General features: G+C 55.8%; 1 protein-coding gene across 1 annotated transcript in view; it reads right to left on the reverse strand.

The window, feature by feature from the left end:
• The window catches only part of GRID1 (glutamate ionotropic receptor delta type subunit 1), a gene marked incomplete at both ends in the record, with an annotated part of 680,272 nt that extends 661,140 nt beyond the window's left edge, over positions 1 to 19,132 (reverse strand). The window contains 2 exons of the mRNA XM_079706722.1: positions 16,684 to 16,839; positions 19,054 to 19,132. Of these exons, the coding sequence (XP_079562848.1) occupies positions 16,684 to 16,839; positions 19,054 to 19,132 (235 nt within the window). The remainder of the gene's footprint in view (positions 1 to 16,683; positions 16,840 to 19,053) is intronic.
• Between the last annotated feature and the right edge of the window lie 575 nt (positions 19,133 to 19,707).

Raw genomic sequence — 19,707 nt, forward strand, 5'->3', positions numbered from 1 at the left:
CACACACACACACACCACCACCACCCCCCTCCCGACTGGATCCTCAGCCAATGGCCATCAGGACCCAGGAGTCTTTTCTGGCTACTCCACTGGCCTGAGTAGGGCAGCCTCACCCAGTTGAGATGTAGGCTGACCTAAGACTGGGCCTTAGTAGTTACTCAAGGGGGTCCTGAGACAGGGCCAGGGCCCCAGGACAGAGTGAAGAGGGCAGGGCTGAGGGATGCCCTGGGTCTGAAGAACAGGAGATTTGGCCTGGCCCAGCCCACCCTCCAGGAAGCCCTAGAGAGCCACAGTACTCCCTTGCTAGGGGCAACCTGAGTCAGACCCCTGTGCACCTCCTCAGCATTTAGAGATCATTGACAGAGAGGGAGCCGTGCAAGCTGTGAGGCCTGCCTGGCCAGCCAACCACAGAAGCGCTGACTACTGAAAAGGTCTTATTTGAGAGTCATGTAGATAAATGCTTGTTTCTCTGGAAAGCACCAGCTCTTTAAGGATAAAGATCATGGCCTTCCTTGCTGTGTTTCCCCAAGTTTCGGGCCAAGCCCACAGTAGACACTCATGAATGAATGAACGAATGAATGAATGAATGAACGAACATTTCCTTTCCAGTATCCTGACTGAAGAATCAACAGAGAAATTTATACAGCATAGGAATGTTCTCTCTGTTGCTGTCAGAGCACCACTGATAGCCCTGTACATCACTTGTGCTCTGAAAATCTTGTTCCAGAGACAGGGAGATGCTCAGAATTCCATCCAGGAATTTGGGTTGGGTCTTCTGTAGACATTTATTTACCTACTTCTAACATAACAGAACTACGCAATACTCACCTGAAGCTACCTCATAGCTAATTTTCTGAATTTCTATATATAAAATAAATCATTGTACAAAAAAATCTGTATCTACAGTGTATGGAACAAAAGAAGATTTCAAAGCCCATTAACTCACAGAGATGGTATGTTACTGGGAGAATATGGGCTGTATAATTAAAACAATTTAAATCTGATTATAAGAAGACAGTGGGCTTTACTGCCTACCACCATCTCACTAATGGAAAGAAAACCAACATCTTGAGTTTTTTTAAATTACTGTAAAACTGTGAACTAGAACACACACGTACCACCAATCCACTGCTTCACATTACTGATGAGATGAAATATTCCTTGCAGAGAAATATTCCTTATGGAGAACATAAGCCTACTTCACTTCAGCTCAGAGCTGCTAGGTGTGTGCAGCATCTTTCCCGAGTTGGGAAAGGAAGTGGTCCCCATGTCAGCCAATGTGAGGGAGGGCTCTTTCTGGAGACCCCAGTCTCAGAGTGAGTGACGTCTGGCTCTCCTTGTCCTCTCTCTACTGAACTCCAGAGCTCAGTGTCTGAGGAGGGAAAACCAAGGGGCCTGGGACAGGGGGATGGACCAAATGACAGTTCACGGCCCAGCCAGGAACACCTCCTAGTGGAGCAGAAGTGCGCATTTCTGAACACGGTCTAAACTGGAGGAGCACGCCCAGAGCTGAAATGAAAGAAATCGATGGTGATGAGCGCCTCCATTAGCTCACCTACTGGGAGGGAGGAAGGAGTCTGGGTGGCTCACATTTCTTCCTCGACCCCCCACCCCGTCTGCTTTCTCTGGCTGAAGTCAATAATTTTAAAGTAATTAAGTCCAGCAAACCATAACCGATTAAGTAAGGACTGCTGGTGGCCAGCAGAGTCGAGCAGCCTCACCTCTGCTTGAGCCCCTGTTTGGAGGGCAGCTGGGAGGGGGCCTGATCCCAGGTCCAGCCCCCGGGGGCCTGACCACCACATGGCAGAGATAAACCTCTCTGAGCAGCCAGCCACCTAATGAGACTGTCAGGGGACTTCTTAACGAGATGAGGTAGGGCCTGGGCTCTGCCGCACAGCGTGTGGAGGGTTTCTATTCAATTAGCCGTTCAGTGTGGGGCAGATACTGCCCAGGAGGATGCGGGAGCCTCTGCCGATAAGGCAGCCCCCTCCTGGCACTCCTAGTTCTGCCATGACCGGCCCAGCCTCCCAGGGTCTGCGGTAGCCTGAGACAGTGTCCCCACCGGACAGAAGGGTGAGCAGAGCTGGCCCTCTGCTTTGCTGGGGCAAGCCAGGTCTCTGGCTGCCAACCCAGGACCCCTTCCCCTCCCTTGGAACCTGGGTGAGCTCCAGGGGTGGCCACAAATGGGCCATGTGGAAGAAGGGGACAGAGACCCCTGCCCAAAACAGGTGTGTGTGGGGGGATAGGAAAGACCTCCTCACCCCGGGTGGAAAAGGCTGAGTCTGGGGCCAAGGCTACAGGTTGTGTCTACATATAAAGTGGGGGCCAAGTGTGTAAGGCCAAGACCCACTGCCCTGTCCCCTCCTGCAAATAGAGTTTGACAGCACGCACAGGACCTGCAGGAGGCCACAGGGCAGTGAGCTCCACCTCCTGGGGACCAGGCCCTGCCTCCCTTCGGGACTTGGGGGTGCAAAGGAAGGTCCAGGTCACACCACGCCCACAGGAACCCTCGGGACACCCAGTGGGGAGAGGGCTCAGGCCCCTCTGCCCCCTTCCCATCCCCCAGTCCCTGTCCCACCAGGCTGGCTCCCACCCTTCCCTCACTGCCCCAAATGCCACCCACAGCTCAGCTCACCCTGCCCCATGCCTGAAACACAGGCTTCCCTCACTCAGCGCCTCCTGGCCTTTGGGCTAGCACAAGTGTCCCTCACCCAGAAAGCCTTCCGGCCCTGCCTGGCCCCCATCCTGTCTGCTTCCCGCCGCCCACAGGCACATCACAGAGCTCCGAGCCTGGTTCTCACCCTCCTAGCACTGCTCGCCCCACAGAGCTTTCGAGTAAGCCAGGTCTGAGGTCTCCTGGAGCCCACTGTGTGGGAACGTCCTGTCACCAGGTGTGGCCCCAGGGCTTCCAGCCCAGTTCCAGTCCCGAGTGTCCTGTGGGCAGAGAAGCCCCACGCTGAGCAGCTGTTCCCACTTCCGGGCGACACCACCCACCCAGGTCTGCTCTGACCCTTCACCCTCAGCTTGGGGCTGGGGCAGCCCCAGGCCTGGCCAATCAGGGCACCCCGCTCCACTGGCACCAGGACTGATTCCAGGAGGAGCCTGTCCCCATGGCAGGCCAAACAGCAGCAATCCTGGGACACCTGTGAGACTCTTCTTAAACAGTCCCCCTCGGGCTTCCCTGGCGGCACAGTGGTTGACAATCCGCCTAGCCGATGCAGGGAACACGGGTTCGTGTCCTGGTTTGGGAAGATCCCACATGCCGCGGAGCGGCTGGGCCCGTGAGCCATGGCCGCTGAGCCTGCCCGTCCGGAGCCTGTGCTCCGCAACGGGAGAGGCCACAACAGTGAGAGGCCCGCGTACCGCAAAAAAAAAAAAACAGTCCCCCTCTTCCCGTGGGGAAGGACCAGGAGGCTGGGCTGATTAGACATCAGCCTACAATAGCCTGGGGGCTCTGAGTGGATGGGGCTGCCTGGAAAGGAAGCCTGCCCAGGGGAAGGCAGGGACAGGGTGTGGAGAAGGAGGCAGTGTCCTGAGGACACCGTTTGGGCCCCTGGATCCAGCCATGCCTGAAGTTACTCAACATCAGGCCTTTTCCATTACACGGCCTGATAAACATCCCTATTTGCTTAGGCCAGTACGAGTACTCCTGACACCCACCTGACTAATACAGAGCATGATTTCAGACACTCGGCAGGATTCCCTGATGTGAGGCTGCTAGGCGGTGGTATTTGCAGATGGTCCAACTCAGCAGTCCCACAAACACACCCGGGGGCAACAACTTCCTCCCAGGCCACGAGAGGCAGAAACTCTCCACGTACCCCACAGTGCTGTGGCTCAGCCACCTTGTCACAGTCCCAGCGGGGTCCTCAAGGCACACCCCCGGCAGGCCACCTGACAGGCTCCCCCAGGGAGGGGTTCAGTCCGTCTGCAGGGGTATGTCTGGGAGCATGCCAGGACACACAGGCATGCACTCCCGTGTGTGTTTGCAGACCCACATGCGTACATGCCATCAGTACAGTCAGACAGCCACTCAACAAACACTTGCTCCAGCCCTGCATGTGCTGGGAGTTCTGAGATGCAGAGCTCACAGGCCTCACAGGTAACCCCTGAGACACAAGGGGAGACATGCAGGATGGCATGTAAAGAAGACCTCGCCCCAGCTAAGGGAGCACAGCAGTCAGGGGAGGCCTCCTGAAGAGCATCCCAGAGGCCAGGTCGGAGCAGAGTGCACACGCAGTCCCATCTAGCTGCACCCCGCCACCTAGAAGCTCCCCTGGAGCACTCGCCAGTACTGATCAGTGGGTGCTGATACCCATCACAGAACCGCCATCTTCCCTTTCATGAAGTCCATTTTCTTGGCAGGAGCTAAGGAGCCTGACACAGTCGGTCCTCTGAGCCACGCTCAGGCGTCTCCTGATGAGGTTTCCATCATTAACAACTACAGAGCCTCAAAGCCCCTTCGGCCCCAGCTCACTGGAAGGGTTCTAACTCCTGCTTCCTCCGAAGCCAACGTGTCAGGGGTGGTGGCTACATCCTCGTAAATGAGCGCTGCTCACCAGCTCCCGCAGAGGTGCTGGGGGAGGGTTGGCAGTGCCCTCCCCTTCAAGCTCAAGCTGCCAGGCTCACTGGTCCCACACCTGCAGCTGCTCCGCCCTCTCCCAGCCCTTTTCCCTGCCCAATTTTGGAAGAGGCAGTGGCTAGGACAACATCATCCCCATTTCATACATGTGGAGACTGAGGCCACATGATGGGGTGCGGCTCCCAAGCCCACCAGAGGATTCCCAGGTGAGAGACGAGGATGGAAACCCAGGTCCTGGCTCATGCCCAACACCCAGACAGCAGTCAGCCCACACAGCCCCCAAGGGCCAGCACCTGGAGCCCAGAGGGAATGTCTACTTCCCCTGGGCAGCCTCCCTTCCCTCACCACCCACACCGATCTGCACAGGCACATCTCAGAGCGGATGGACAGGCCAATGGCCCTGAGCCCCTGCCAGGGCAGCTCAGGCGGGGAAACGCCTTCCAGAAACGAGTCCTCCAAAACTATTTCCTGCTCCAGCCCATGAGCGTGAGAAACCCCTCCACTGTGACTGTACCCTTTGTGCTGGGCCTTGGAATCCCCCATGGAAGTGGCCACTGCCAGGGAGAGGCTGTGGTATTTGCTCCTAGCATTTCTTGCCAGGAGAAAGATCTTCACATTTAGAAGCTGATCAGGAGGGAACAGCTGGCATAAGTGGGCCTCAGGTCGCAGGACAGGGCTGCTATAAATGCATCAAGCCTCCAGGCCCCACATGACATGGGACTCCCAGTGGCTCTGAGCCTGAAGCCAGGACCACAAGCTTGAGGGGGCCTCAAAGAGCAGAGGTCTCATGTGTCCATCTGTTCTGTCATCCATCCAGAGGCTTTTACTGAGCACCCATGATCAGCTGCACACCAGGCCTGGCTCTGGGAACTCAGCTATGGATGAGACAGACACTTCCCTGCCCTCACAGACCTGACGCTCCTCACAAATTACTAACACAATTGTAGGTAAGGAAGCATGCAAAGAAGGAAAAGAAGGCTTTGATAGAGAATAAGAGGGGCCCTACTTGGAACCAAGGAGAGCCTCTCTGAGGAGGTGAGATCTGAGGAATAGCTGAGGCTGAGAAGGAGCCTATCATGTAAAGAGCCTTCCTGCTGGAGGGAACAGCATGTGCAAAGGCCCTGGGGTGGGAGCGTGCTTCAACTGTTGGAGACACAGGAAGAAAGTCAATGTGGCTGAAGCAAAGAGGTCAAGAGGAGTGGCAGCAGTGAAGCAAGTGAGCTCAGCCCTTGTTGTACTTGAGGGCTTGCAGGCTCTAGCAAGGAGTCTGGATTGTATTCTTAGTACTGCAGGGAGCCACTGAAGGGTTGCAGCAGAAGGAGGAGGTGACTGCATTGATTTTTCTGATAGCTCTGGCTGCTACACGGACAGAGGCCTGGCAGGGAGGAGGGCAGAGGCAGGTAACAGTGAGTAAGTGAGCACAGGGATCCAGGCTGAGGCTGGGGAAATGGTGGTAGAGGTGGAGAGAACTGGACAAAGGCTGAGATAAAGGGAGGGTCATGTGCATAGTGGGAGGACAGGCAAGGAACAAGGGGAATGCTGGCTCAGCTACCAATCCTTCGCATTTCTGAAGCAACCTCTGCTTCGTTCTGCTCTCTCTATAATCCCCGGGCTCCCTGGGGTGGTCCAGAGATGATGCTCATACAGCCCTGGGCACATGTCAGTAGACACTGGGTATTGACAGACACCTCTGCTTTTTAACAGGCCATCACCAGGAGCCTATAGCAGACCACAGCTGCCAAGCTCACTGCATTCCTTCCCTCAGTGAGGTTCCTGGGCTGGATCCCAGTGGCAGCTGGAACTGCGGCTTTTTCTGCCAAACGTGCCCAGGCAGCGTGGACATCTGCAACAGCCTCCTCATATACACATGTGTATGTGCACATACACGCACACCCATGCACACACCTGCACACTCACATACTGGCACACACGGACATACACACACACACACACACACACACACACACACAGGCAGGGGTGCTCGGCCCAGATTCCAGGGCATGCCAGAGGACCCGACCCCCGCTGCTGGACAGTCCCCCCTCCTCGGCACTGCCCGACACACCACCCTCCCCCAGAGGCATGGCCACCCCCTGCCTGTCCCTTGAGGAACACTGGCCATAGGCGCCCTATGCAGCCCAGCTCTGCGCTGTGGGTCGCGCAGGGTCATGCCTTAGCCCTCGGAAGCCTTTATCCAGGATGTAGGCAAAGCCCTGAGCCAGCCCTGAGCTGAGGCTCCAGCCTGGGGCCCCGTGACAGGGAGAGATGCTCCCCCAGAGCTCTAGGCTTGGGCTGGCAGCCTACAGGACTTGGGGGCAGGCCACTGGATTGTTTGGGCTACCAGAGCCCGGGAGGGAGGGAGGGAGAGGCGAGTGAGAGCAGGTGCCCTGGGAACCACCCAGGACTGAGAAGGAGCAGCATCTGATGTCTGCAGCCATGACAGGGCAGGCAGCAAGGGTCCAAGGGCCGAGCCAAGTCAGGGCCTCCTCAGTGCTCGGCCCCGACCTCCTGAGACGGACACCACAGAGACGAGCAGCAGGGGCCTCGCCCAGTGCCCAGTTCAGGTCTCAGAGCTTTGAGCCCCGAGCCCAGACCAGGGCCCAGAGTGTGGCCCCTCCCTCCCTCCCAGGTCTCTGGGTGCTCAGACAGAAGGATGGAAGAAAGCCCCCAGTCCCAGTTCAGGAACAGAGCCAGGGCAAGACCCAAAGCCTCTGCCTTTGTACCAAGCAGGAGGGGCTGCGTGGGAATGGGAGAGCACGGAGATAGCCTGCCAGGCCAGGCCCAGGCCGAGTCTGCAGGGCCTCAGGCCGCATCAGGGCGGGCACATGGCCAGGCTGAGCCAAGAGCTCCAGCCAAGGGGTGGGGGTGGGGATGGTGTCCAGCCAGCAGGGACCGTGTCTCTGCCCTGACCTGGGGTTTGGTAGCACCCAGGCAGGGCCCAGAGACCAAGGGGTGTCACGTACCCTTGGCAGGTGAACAGGCGAACAGAGCAAATGGTGGCCAGGACACTAATGCCTACTTAGTGTACTGTGTGTCACCACCCACACCCTCAGTGTGCCTCTGCTGGGTGCCCCAGTGGGCTGCTGCATGCCAACAGCCTCCTTCCTGCCAGGTGTAAGTCACGTCTCTAGATCCATCACCACAACCCCAAGGTAGCCCACTTCACAGGTATTAAAACTGAGGCTTGGAGAAGATGAGTGACCTCTCAAGACCACACAGCTAATCAGTCACAGAGCTGGGATTTGAACCCGTACCCGCCTGACCCCTTTCCACCAAAAAGAGCAAGTTACGGGTACTATGGCCAGCTGCTCAGGGGCTGGGCCAGGATGGCTGGATTCGGGCCACTCTGTGCACTCAGAACAGCAAGGCTGCAGCAAGATTGCAATTCCGGGGCTTCCCTGGTGGCGCAGTGGTTGAGAGTCCGCCTGCCGATGCAGGGGACACGGGTTCGTGTCCCGGTCCAGGAAGATCCCATATGCCGCGGAGCGGCTGGGCCCGTGAGCCATGGCCGCTGAGCCTGCGCGTCCGGAGCCTATGCTCTGCAACGGGAGAGGCCACGGCAGTGAGAGGCCCGCGTACCGCAAAAAAAAAAAAAAAGAAAAGAAAAAATATTGCAATTCCGTGCAGCGACGGTCTGCAGGTTCCCGGAGCCCCAGCCCACAATGGTGGCTCCAGGAAGCCTCCACGTAAACCATGCCATCGATAGCAACCTGCCTACCTGCTCTCCTGGGACACCAGCAAGGCCAGGATCAACTCCAAGCCACCCTAAATAGGGCAGGGGTTGGGAAAGCCCGCCCAGCCCAAGTCAGAAAATGGAAGGAGGCCAAGAGCCCCTTGGGACCACTCAGGCTGGTACTATAACAACCATCCCAACCTCTGTGCTTGGCCCTTGGCTGGGCATTGTAGTACATTTCCTCAACTGACCATCACAGTGTCCTCTGTGTCGTCATTCCCATCTTCCAGTCAAGGAAACTGAGGTAGCCTGCTCGGAAAGCAGAGCAGGGATGGGAACCCCAGTCTGTGCGTGAGATCAACAAGACTCCTTCTGCCCCCAATTCAGCTTGTAGGCACCATGTCTAATCTCACGCAGAGGCATGGGAGGGCCAGGCTGAGCTCTGGCTGGGAACAGGCACAGGGTAGGCAGAGACGGAGCTACAGTGTCTAGCTGCCTCTGGTGGGTCTGGCGAAGAACTAATGTAAGGGAAGTAAACTAAACAGACAGGACTAGCCAGAGCCACATACTCCAGATCTGGCTCGAGGAGGAGGTGCAGCCTGGAATAAGGACTGCCCTGGGCCCCAACTGACAGCCCCTGGCTTCACCCACTGGGAGCCTGCCCTGCCCAGATCTGGGCCAGAAACAGATAGAAGAGGGCCATCTAACCACCTCCCAGCTACCCTGCCTGTGCTTCAGGCCCGGAAGGGAGAACCCTGGGTCTTTCTCTCCCAACCTGTGGCCATCAGCCAGGAAGCTGGCTGTTTACAGGCTGGAAGGAAGGTCTTAGGAGAACCCAACTGATGGGATATCGGACACAGACCCAGATGCCTTCCTGGGCCCCATGCCTGTCAGAGAGGCCAGACTCCAGAGAATGGAGCTGTCACAGGCCAGCGCATGGCAGAGATGAGTCTCCACTCCAGCCCAATGCTTTAGCAAAAGAGAGAGAGCTGCTGCTGTGGGGGAAGGTAGGGGCGAGGAGGGCACTGGGAGGAGGCAGGGGGTGTCTGTAGAAGAAACAGGGCCACAGGGAGTCCTGCTGAGTCCACAGGAAACACAGACTTGCTTAAGGCCAGCTGTGGGGCCGCTGATGCTGGTGCCACAATAGCCAATCTTCATCTCATTCCTTAGGAAGCAATGAGCCCAAGTCTTCTTGGGAGAGCTGGGCCCATCCAGGCCCTAGTTCACAAAGGACAAGGTTGGTAGACACAGATTGGCTCTCTTCTGAGAGCCTGGCGGGGCTGGAGACCCAGGCTTCCTGACGTCCCCCTACACCAAAGGGCTGCCTGGAGCTTTCTGGAGCAGAGGGACAAGTAAATGAGTGGGCAAAGGGGAACTGATGGGAGCCATGGATTTGGTCCAACCAGGATCCAATACCTAAAATTCTATTTGGTTTTTTTGTTTGTTTCTTTTGTTTTTGTTGTTGTTTTAATGAGTCACCAAGGAAATGGGAGGGTTGTTTTGACATGACCTGAGTAGTAGATATTGGTGTCATTCACCAACTATTTCCAGTTCTCTCTCTCTTTCCAGGCACATAGTATGTCTGTGCTTCCTGGATCCCTTACAACTGGCTGGAACCACATGACTAGTTCTGGTCAATAAATTATAAGTAGAAGTGACATGTGTCACATCCAGGCGGAGACCCCTAGAGCTCTCTTTCCCTCTGGCACAGCAACTAGCAATATTCAAGCTGAGTGACCACGATGGGCCAAGCAACTAGCAATATTCAAGCTGAGTGACCATGATGAGCCAAGCTCCAAGCTGACATGTAGCATGAGCAGGAGATAAGTTTGCGTTATGTTAAGCCACTAGACTTGGAGAGTGTTTGTTATGATGGCATAACTTAGTCTATCCTGACTGATACAAAGGGAACCACAGAACAAAACCAAAGGGTAGGAACAAATAGGCACTTCCCTGCATGGCCAAGTCTAAAAAGATTCATATCCAGGTTATCAGACTGGGTTAGAAATGGTTTGGAAACAAGCAGTACAGACTCGATGTTCCAGGTTTTTAGGTGACAGAATTCTCTGGGTAGTGAAAAGGCCAAGTAAAGAGAGAAGATGGCTGATACAGGGGCCAAGGCAAGGGGATTTTTGACCTGGCAACTACAAGAGTTTGGAAAGAGTCTGTCTGCCCTTACAAGATGTGGCTTTCAATGTTAAGGGATAGCCTTAGCTATCCTCCAAGAGAAACCTGTCCAAATGGCCCCAACGTGCTGCTCTAGACAGGAAGGTTGTTAAAGTTCCCATGTCACCAGGAATGGGAATAGCAGCAGCTTGGAGGCAGCAGGAGGAAAAGTGTCTCACTAGACCCATGGCCTCCAACCCACACGCCTGGCATGAGATGCCCATCCGTTCACTGCCAGTTAAGTCCAACCTCCCAATCTGGGGGCAAGGCTACGGCAATAGGGATACTAAAAGGGAGCCTCTGGAACCCATTAAATATGAGGATGTGGGGAGGGCAGGAGTACAGTCTATGAAGAGAGAGCGTGTGTGTGTTTGGACACACAAGAGTGACCCTAGAATGAAGGACAGCTCTGAAGCCCGGTAGTCCAGCTGAGGGAAGATGGCACTTATTCTTTTACATAGACACAGGCTTGTGAGAAATCCAGAGAGGGGACTAGATGGTTCCCTGTCCCCAGCCCAAATTTAGTGAGCGGCCATCAGCATCTGCAGCCATGGCCACAGCCATCTTCTGGCTTGAAACATCACTGGCAGAAGACCCTGTGTGTCAGCTGAGAAAGACTGACCTTTGTAGGGACCCCACCTACAAAGGGTCCTTTGTAGGGACCCTCACCTTGTGCTCTAGGTGAGCGGGATGGAGGGCAGGGAGAGGAGGGGGGTCTGAAGAACCTGGCCTGGAAGAAATGGAGGTCATGGACCTGCACGGTGGCACAGACTTACAGTCTAGCTATTCACAAAGCAGATTCCTCTAGGAACCTCCTTAGGCACAAGCAGCTTGCAGGCCCCAGGAAGGAAGTCAGTGTGTCATTGGAGAGAACAGGGAAGTCTGTAGAGGCCCGCAGACTTACAGTGTGCCACCTCCAGAGCGAGTCTGAAAGACAGGGAAACATGGCCATATGCCCCAAGTGACAAGAGGATGCCACCCAGCAAGCAAAAGTGCAGCCAACCAAGCGGAAGAAAGGGAAGGGTCACGATGTGCACTGTCTACAACAGGCACCTGCCAGGTGTGCCAACACGGTAGCAGAAAAATGGCCCACAAACACATGCACATCCTAATTCCTGGAACAGTGAATATGCTAGGCTACATGGCAAAAAGAGAAGCAAGGCTGCAATGGAATTAAGGTTGCAAATGGGATTAATCAACTGATTTGAAGACAGGGAGATAGGCCTGGCTTATCCCAGTGGGCCCAATGTAATCACAAGGGTCCTGGGAGGAGGGAGACAGAAGAATCAGAGGAGTGGGTGTGAGGACAGAAGTGACTTGCTGTGAGAAGGACCCCACCCACCATCGCTGGCTTTAAAGATGGAGGAAGGGGGCCAGGAGCTAAGGAAGGCAGGCAGCCTCTGGAAGCTGAAAAGGCAAGAAAATGGATTCTCTCCTAGAGCCTCCAGAAGGAATCAGCACTGCCAACACTTTGATTTTAACCCAGGGAGACCCACATCAGGCTTCTGACCTGCAGAACTGTAAGATAATACATTTCCGTTTTGCTGTTGTTGCTGTTGTTTGTTTGTTGTTTGTTCTGGTCGCACCACACAAGCTTGTGGGATCTTAGTTCCCCAACCAGGAATTGAACCCGGGCCCTCAGCAGTGAAAGTGCCAAGTCCTAACCACTGGACCGCCAGGGAATTCCCTACATTCCCATTTTTCACCAGCAAAGTTGTGGTAAAATTTGTTTCAACACCAAGAGAAAAATTATGCAGCTGAGTGGATGGGAATGATGGTGTGGGCCTGCAAGCATCTTTAACGACTCTAACATCACACCCAGGGAAATGCTGACAGTATCTCCCAGGCAGGGACCTATAACGCCGTTATCAGGGAGAACAGTGGGTCTGCCAGCAGAGGCTGCAAAAATACAGCCTCAGCGGGACCTATAATTCTGAAGGGAAATCAAGGAAGACACCAGAGGCATCAAAGCTCAGGGAGGGAAACCGTCTAGCAGATGTCATAGAGTGTAAGGGGCAGGGTGACCACCTAGGAGTGACCAGTATAATATGAGCAAGACCATCAGATGGACACCACCAAGCTCACTGTGCTTTATTTTCCTCTTATTTCATTGTTTCATTGTTGTATTCTGTGAACACCAAGCTATACTTGGGTGGTTTTTACCTTGTCTTCCTAAAACACTTCTGTGCTTATTGTAACTAAAAGGAATAATGCATCACATATATTCCTTTTTTCTTCCTCTTCCCTAAATTGTTATCTTTCCACTCGTGACAGATATATCTACAGCATAACCAATAACTCAAGTCTTTTACTTACAGTAAAAGATAATTCTGTGAACAGAAGAGACTCATGTTCAGGCAGTTCTTTTATGCATTTATGCATTTATATAATCCTCTCCTTGAGCAGGCACTTTAAAGCAATATGAAATTTTTTTATTTAACAAATTAGTATCTCTTCTACTATCTAGAAGACAAATTTTCACACTTATTGTTAATATGGACTTCGCCAACTAAATCTAAGATACAACCTTTTAGAGATTTAAATACCATTTCTGTGTTATCATTTGCTAAATCCTCACCAAATGCATATTTTATTAAAAAGTGATCCAATCTTTTTACATAAACTGACCAACTGCCTCAAAAGGTAGCTTGTAAGAAGCTTGTATGGAACAAAATCAGCCTGAAGAAACTGCAGGTATAAATCTTAGGACCAACAAGCCAAAGTAGAGTTTCTTGTTTTCTTCATTAAATACTTAAGCATATCTCAACATAAATGTTTGCATTTTTAAAAATAAGTTGTTTTGGATATTGAAAATATATGCAGCCATTAACAGTAATGTTTACAAATAGTTCATAGTGATTTCAAAAAAAGCCAATGATATGTTAAATGAAAAAAAATATATATATATATACACACACAACTGAACAGAATAGGAACTCTCAGTACTTATGGAATTCAGTGCACGAAAAAAGACTAGAAGGAAAGAACAGTGGTAGAATCCAAACGGTTTTGTTCTGTCTCTTGATGCTTTCCTGTACCTTCCACATTTTATATAATGAGCATGCGTTGCCCTTTTCCTTTTTCACATTTTTAAATTAATTCATACTCATTGTAGCAAAGCATTTCTTTTATAATCAGGAGGGAAAAAGTTAAGCAAAAAGCTGAAAATGAAAAGGTCAGTTAGGGTCCGCTCTCAAGGAATTCACTAGCTTAAGCAATGGTACAGCTGAAAATAACAGCCTCAGGAGAAGCTGAGATGGATTCACAGTTGGTCAAGAAATGGAGAGGGAATTCATGTTTACTGAACACCTACTGCAGGCCTTCTGCAGACAATTCATACATGTCTCATCTCATTTCATCCTCACAATTATTCCAGGAGGCAGGTACTGCCTTTCAACAGATATGTGAACAGAAGCTCAGAACAGGGCCAGGCCCCTCCCAAAAATCACACTGCACGTGAGGCAAGCAAGATTTAAACCCAGTTTCTTGGGCTCCAAGAACTAAGCTCTTATTCCTGCATGGTGCTACCTCTCAAGCCAAAATGGGGCAGCATCACTTCAATCCCAGTTCCACCTCGGGGGTGGGGGGATTGTCATTGGGAGCTCGCCCAGTCCATGATGGATACTGAACCCCAGTCTGCCTTTGCCCTCATCCTTGGCCACGCCCCAGCCAAGAAGTCCTTTCCTTTCCCATCCGAGCTGTATCTACCACCTGGTAGATACAGTATTCCTGATCAGTATTCCTCTACCTGGACAACTCTCAGCCATCAGCTTCCAATTCTCTAGTTCTGGATGTACGCACACACTCACTCACACCCTTCCAAGACTGTGTCAGCCTTCCATGCTTGGAGCCTGAGACATTCTTCCAATTATAAAAATAGAGAAACTGAGACCCAGAAAAGGCCCCTGGGTAGAGCCCTGTGTCTCCAGAACACAGTTGCATTAGGGCTTGAAGGCTGAATGGCCCAAAGCTCTGTTTTATTTGGCTTGTACTGTGTTGTTCAAATTGTTTGATTAGTCGAGAACAGTTAGAAATCAGGTTTTACATTAAAGTCCAGATTTGGGGCTCCTCTTTAAAAAAAAAAATCAGTCCATTTATAACACTAGGATTTTCATTCCCAAATGGTAAAGTCAGCTGAAGCTATGGAACAGCTGCTCCTTTTGACAGAGATGGCCTCTCCAGACCCCACACTCCAGGTTCTTCCAGGCCCAGCTGCCCAGTTACCCATGTGTGTTACCTGCCTGAGACTGTAACCCTGGGCAAGAGCATTACCTTCAGTCTCTGGGGACCTGCTGCTGGAGGGGGGCGGGGGGCAATGGGCATCATTTGGAGCAAAATGAATGAGCATGGAATACTCAACACAGTGGAGAGGAAGTCGATGGAAACAAGGTATGTCAACAGAGAAGGTGGAAGAGCCAAACTGCCATGGCGAACACAGGCGGCTTCCCTATCACACTGTGAGCTCCCTGGGGCAGGAAATAGGTGCTACCCAGCTGTGTCTTCAGCTCCCAAGCACAAAGAATGAATGTCCACAGAGACAAGTGTATGGGGACAGTGTCAAGGGAGCATGAGGCATCATGAAAAGTGTGGCATGTAACTGGAAAAGCCTGTGTCACCACAGATCCCCACCCCAGCTAGGGTCATTCCTGCCTAAGGAGGTCCCACCCTCCCCTGGCTAGAGCCCACCGCAAGCACATGCAACAGTTGTGATGAGGGCACACTGAAAACAAAAAGTCCAAGGGCAGGGCATGCGGGGGCAGGGACTGCAGGTAGGACATGATCAGAGAGCAAAGAAGGACGGGGATTCCTTCCCTCATACCTCAATGAACGTCAGACATCTGCCAGGGCTGGGAGTGGCAGCTCCCCTGACAGACAACACCAGCCTCACCCCACTCACCACCCCCCCCCCAAAACACATCCAGACCTCCAGGTTTTCACAACTACCTCAAGACATCCTTGGACTTTCAGGCTGCAGAGCTGGGCCTTCTCCCTCCTCTGCAGGAATAGCAGACTCCTCAAAACCTCCTTCCAGCACCAAGTTCTCCCCAGCACCAGTTCTGACCTTCTGGACCCTGACCAGAGCCTTCACTGAGTCACCCTATCCTTGGAGATACAAGAAAACCAGCAGCCAACATATAACCTAGAGCCGGAGGAGGGCTCTGGGCCCAGGGGCGGAGGGAGGGTAACTTGCCTGGAGCCCTCAGCCAGACCACCTCCTCCCTACACCGACCCACTGTCCTGTCTGTTCCTCCTGGGAGGAATCCCGGCCACCAGCTGTGGCCTCTGTCCTCAATACTCCTGGGCGAGGGCCTCAGAGTCAAAGCCTTGGATGTATGGAACTAGGAGAAACCATGGATATGGGGGCAAAGGAGAGGAAAGGGGCCCTGGGCCAGGCAGATATCAGGGGAAGTGAGAGCCTTAGTCTGATGAGGAAGCAGGCATCGTGGGAGAGACACCTGAGGCCCAGAGCCCAGGCTCAAGCCAAGTGGGAGATGAGCGAATGAGAGAGGAGGGAAGAGCAGAGGGGGGCTTCTGCGCTTAGCCTCGCACTTGTTGCCTCTGCCTGCGGGCCGAGTTTGCCGACCACGGCGGCCCAGGCGCTGGCTAGGATTTCCCTGCAGCCTGGCCTGGCCCAACTCCGCTGCTTTTCTGGTCAAACAGCGCCCACCTTCGGCCCGGGCGGGGACGCCTCCGCCCACGGCGGGGACCGCGAGGGAGAACGGCTCCTCCAAACCCGGAGGAGGAGCGCGGCCGGCCGAGAAACGCCAGCCGAGGCACAGAGGGGCCTCGAGGCGAGAGATGCTGCGCATTCACGGGCTTGGGCGCCACACGCTCCTCGCTCCTCGGTTGATAGGGAAGAAGACACTGGCCCATCCAGGTCAGGGGAGGTGCACCAACACAGGTACCCTGCTCGCAGACACACCCACCCACACTCAAACAACACAGACAGCCCTGAGCCACACACGCCTGCGCGGCTCATAGACGCGCCCACCCAGCTGGAAAGGAGCCGCACAAGCCTGAGACACGCCCCGCAAGGAGCCCAGCTCCCGGCTCACAAGCTCTCCGCTCCAGCCCCGAAGCGCAAGGCACTCCCGCACCACTGCCTTGGTGGGCCGGGGAGGGAGCGCGCACCGTGCGCGGCACCGTGACTGCCCAGGCACACAGGGAACCCTGCGTGGCCCAGCCCTTCTCGACCCTGCAGGGCTCCAGCGCTGCTGGCAGGCCCCCGCCCTGTTAGCCCTGGGCATGGCGGCCAGCCACTCACCTTCCTGCACGGCCTGGAAAGGATTGTTGGCCTCGATGACCTTGATGGAGTAGGTGATCTTCTCACTCTGCAGGATGTCATCGTTGAGGCTCAGGTCGGATACGGCCAGCTGGAACACCCTGTCGTCCTTGGCCGCGTTCTCCTCGAAGATGGCACCTGGAGGAGAGGAGGGGTCAAGACTATAGGCCTAGAGGAGGGCTCTTCCCCACCCCACCCCTACCCCAGCCTTGGCCCTCTGGTCATGGTGCTGGCAGGACTGCAGGTTGCCAGGTGGCAGGACTTCTGGGCTGCAGTTTCAGCCTGATAGGATAGTTTAAGGCTCTTCTCAGTCCCCCAACACAGAAACACGCCCCCCAAATATTCCAACACAGTTGACATGAGTTACACATGCACATGGCACATGCTGCCACCAGGTCACACAAGTGTCTCACAACCAAACCACCTCATGTATCAAACATGCCCCACATAATGGACTGAGCCAAGCTGCTGTGACCTCAGGCAGCACCTAAATGCCCTGACATGGCCCCATGAGTCCTATCCCAGGAGCCACAAAGTTCCCCTGCAGGCAAGTGTCCCCAGCCCCAATCCCAAAATGGAACAATGACTTCCTTCTGCCCTGCGCACCACTCTCTGCAAAGAGCTAAGCAAGCAGGTCCAAAGTGGCTCTCCTATGCCAGGGGGCTTCTTTACGCAGGGACCTTTGATAACCGATGACAGGCAAACAGGCAGCTCAGTCACAGCCTAGCTCCCTGGGCTCTGCCTCCTGCTTTCCATCCCTCCCCACTTTTTCTCCTGCCGTGTATGTTGGGGGGGGGGGGGGTAGGAGGATGTCCCTAGACCCTTTTGCCTTCTAACCCAGCAGGGCTGAAGAGCCCAGAAGGAGCCGCTCTGGAAAGGGCTTTCTAGAACCATGAACAGCTCCTCTGGGGCGGCCACCGGCTGGCCCTTTGCGCTCTTAGCACCGCCGTGGCCGACTCTCAGCGCTTGAAGCCGAGATCGGTGGGACTCACCGAACCTGGCCCTGCAGCCTGGACAACACCGGAGTCCTCCCCCCTCACCAGGCCCTGAGGGTCACCACAGTCCCAGGGCTGGGCCCAGTGATCCCCCGAGCTGGGGGCTGGGCAGGAGGAGGGAGGTCCCGTTCCATGCTACACCCAGAGCCGCAATGCTGACCACGAGACCCAAGCGCCCCCCCCCAACCTCCACCACCATTGGGAAGCAGGTTTGGTCCCGGCCCCTGACTCCTGCAGGGGGACTGCAGCGCACCAAGCCCAGGCCTAGTCCCTGACCACCCATCACACCCCTGCCTCGCCTGTCCCATCATCCCTGCCTTCTCACACCTCCCAACCCCCCAGCCTCTCTGGGCTCGCTGGTCTTTCCCAACTTCCGGAAAAGCGACTGCAGACGGGCTCCCCAAAAACAATCGCTGTCAGTCCCCCAGCCCGGACCAACTTCCTGGGATTTCTCCCCTGCTGCTACCAACTCGACAAGCCCCCTCCTCCTCTTCTCTATCTCGTCTTCTCTCCTCTGCCGGTTCTCTCCCTCCATCGGTCTCTTCCCGCTCAGCGCGCGCACACACACTCCCCCCCACACACCACACCACGGCCCAGGCTTCTTCCCTGATTCCCACCACCCAGACCATGTGCCGGCCCCCAAGACTTGAGCCAAGGGAAACTCTGGGACTGTCCAGGATTGGGCTGCTGTCGCCACAGCCAGATACACACACACACACACACACACACACATATACAGACAAGTACACAGACACACACCAGAGAAACAGGCAGACACTGTGTCCACTCTAACAGGCTGACAGTCATGCACGCACCAACACAGGCTCCGATAGCCCCATACACCCCACCGTCCTCTCGCAGTGACACCAACACGGAGCCACAAGCGCAAACAGAGACACACGCTGACAACACCCACCCACCCACATTCATGCACGGTTCCGGTCGGGCCTCTTCAATCCTGCCCTGCCAACTTGGCGAGACCCCGGGCCCTGCCCGCCTTCGGCCCCCGCTGCTCTAAACTGCGCCTAAGGGCTGGCCCTACCCCGCCGACGGCCCCGCCAGGGGCGCGGGTCTGGACTTGCGCCTAGCCCCGGATTTCCCGCAGCCGCGGCCCTAAGTGTCGGCAGAGGCCGCGGGGCTCCGCGGCGGGGATTGGAGCCCCGGGGAGCAGCGGGAGCCCGCGGGAGCGCGGCGCGGCCCGTGCACATCTCCTCCGCGGGGCGGCGCGGAGCGGCCCTTCGGGGGAGCACCGCCCGCCGAGCCCCTCGGCCCAGGGAACAGCCAAGTTTGGACGCCGCGCACCCCCCGCGCCGCTGGGGCCCCCGCCCAGCCTCGGCCCCGCACCCGCCGCGCTCACCGATGTGGATGATGGAGTCGGCCCGCACCGACACGCACTGGCATATCCAGGGGAGAAGCCACAGCGTCAGCGCTTCCATGTCCCCCGGGCGCGCGGCTCATCCGCCCGGGCCCGGGGCGAGGCCGAGGGCAGCGCGGAGCGGGGAGGCGCCGGTCCGGGTGCAGTCCCGGGCCGCTCCCCGGGAGAGCCAAGCCCGCCCGTGCGTCTTTCCCCGCGCGCCCGCCCCTGCGCCCTGCGCCCGCCTCAGTCCAGCCCAGCCCAGCGCGGTCGGGCTCCCGCTCCGCTGGTGGCTGCGGCGGCGCTGGCGGCCCGAGCCCAGGCCGGCGCGGCGGGGGCGGCCCGCGGCGGCGGCGGCGGCGGCAGCGGCGCTCCCCGCGCCTCGGGAGGCTTCGGAGGCGGCGGAGGCGGCGGCAGCCGGGCCGGCGCGGCGTCTCCGGGCTCGCTGTGTGTCTGAGCCCCGGCGAGGAGCCGAACTGCGGAGGACGCCCCCTCCCCTCCTCCTCCCCCTCGACTCCGCTCCCCTCCCCTCCCTGCCCGCCTCCCTCCCCTCCGCCCTCCTCTCGACCACGTGACTGCGGAGCCTCTGCCTCGCAGCGCGGCGCTCTCCCGCTCGCGGCTCGGAGGGGGCGCCGGGTGCTCAGCGCTTCCAGCCCG

The sequence above is a fragment of the Hyperoodon ampullatus genome (genome assembly GCF_949752795.1).
Source record: "Hyperoodon ampullatus genome assembly, chromosome: 1".
In the NCBI taxonomy this organism is placed as follows: Eukaryota; Metazoa; Chordata; class Mammalia; order Artiodactyla; family Ziphiidae; genus Hyperoodon; species Hyperoodon ampullatus.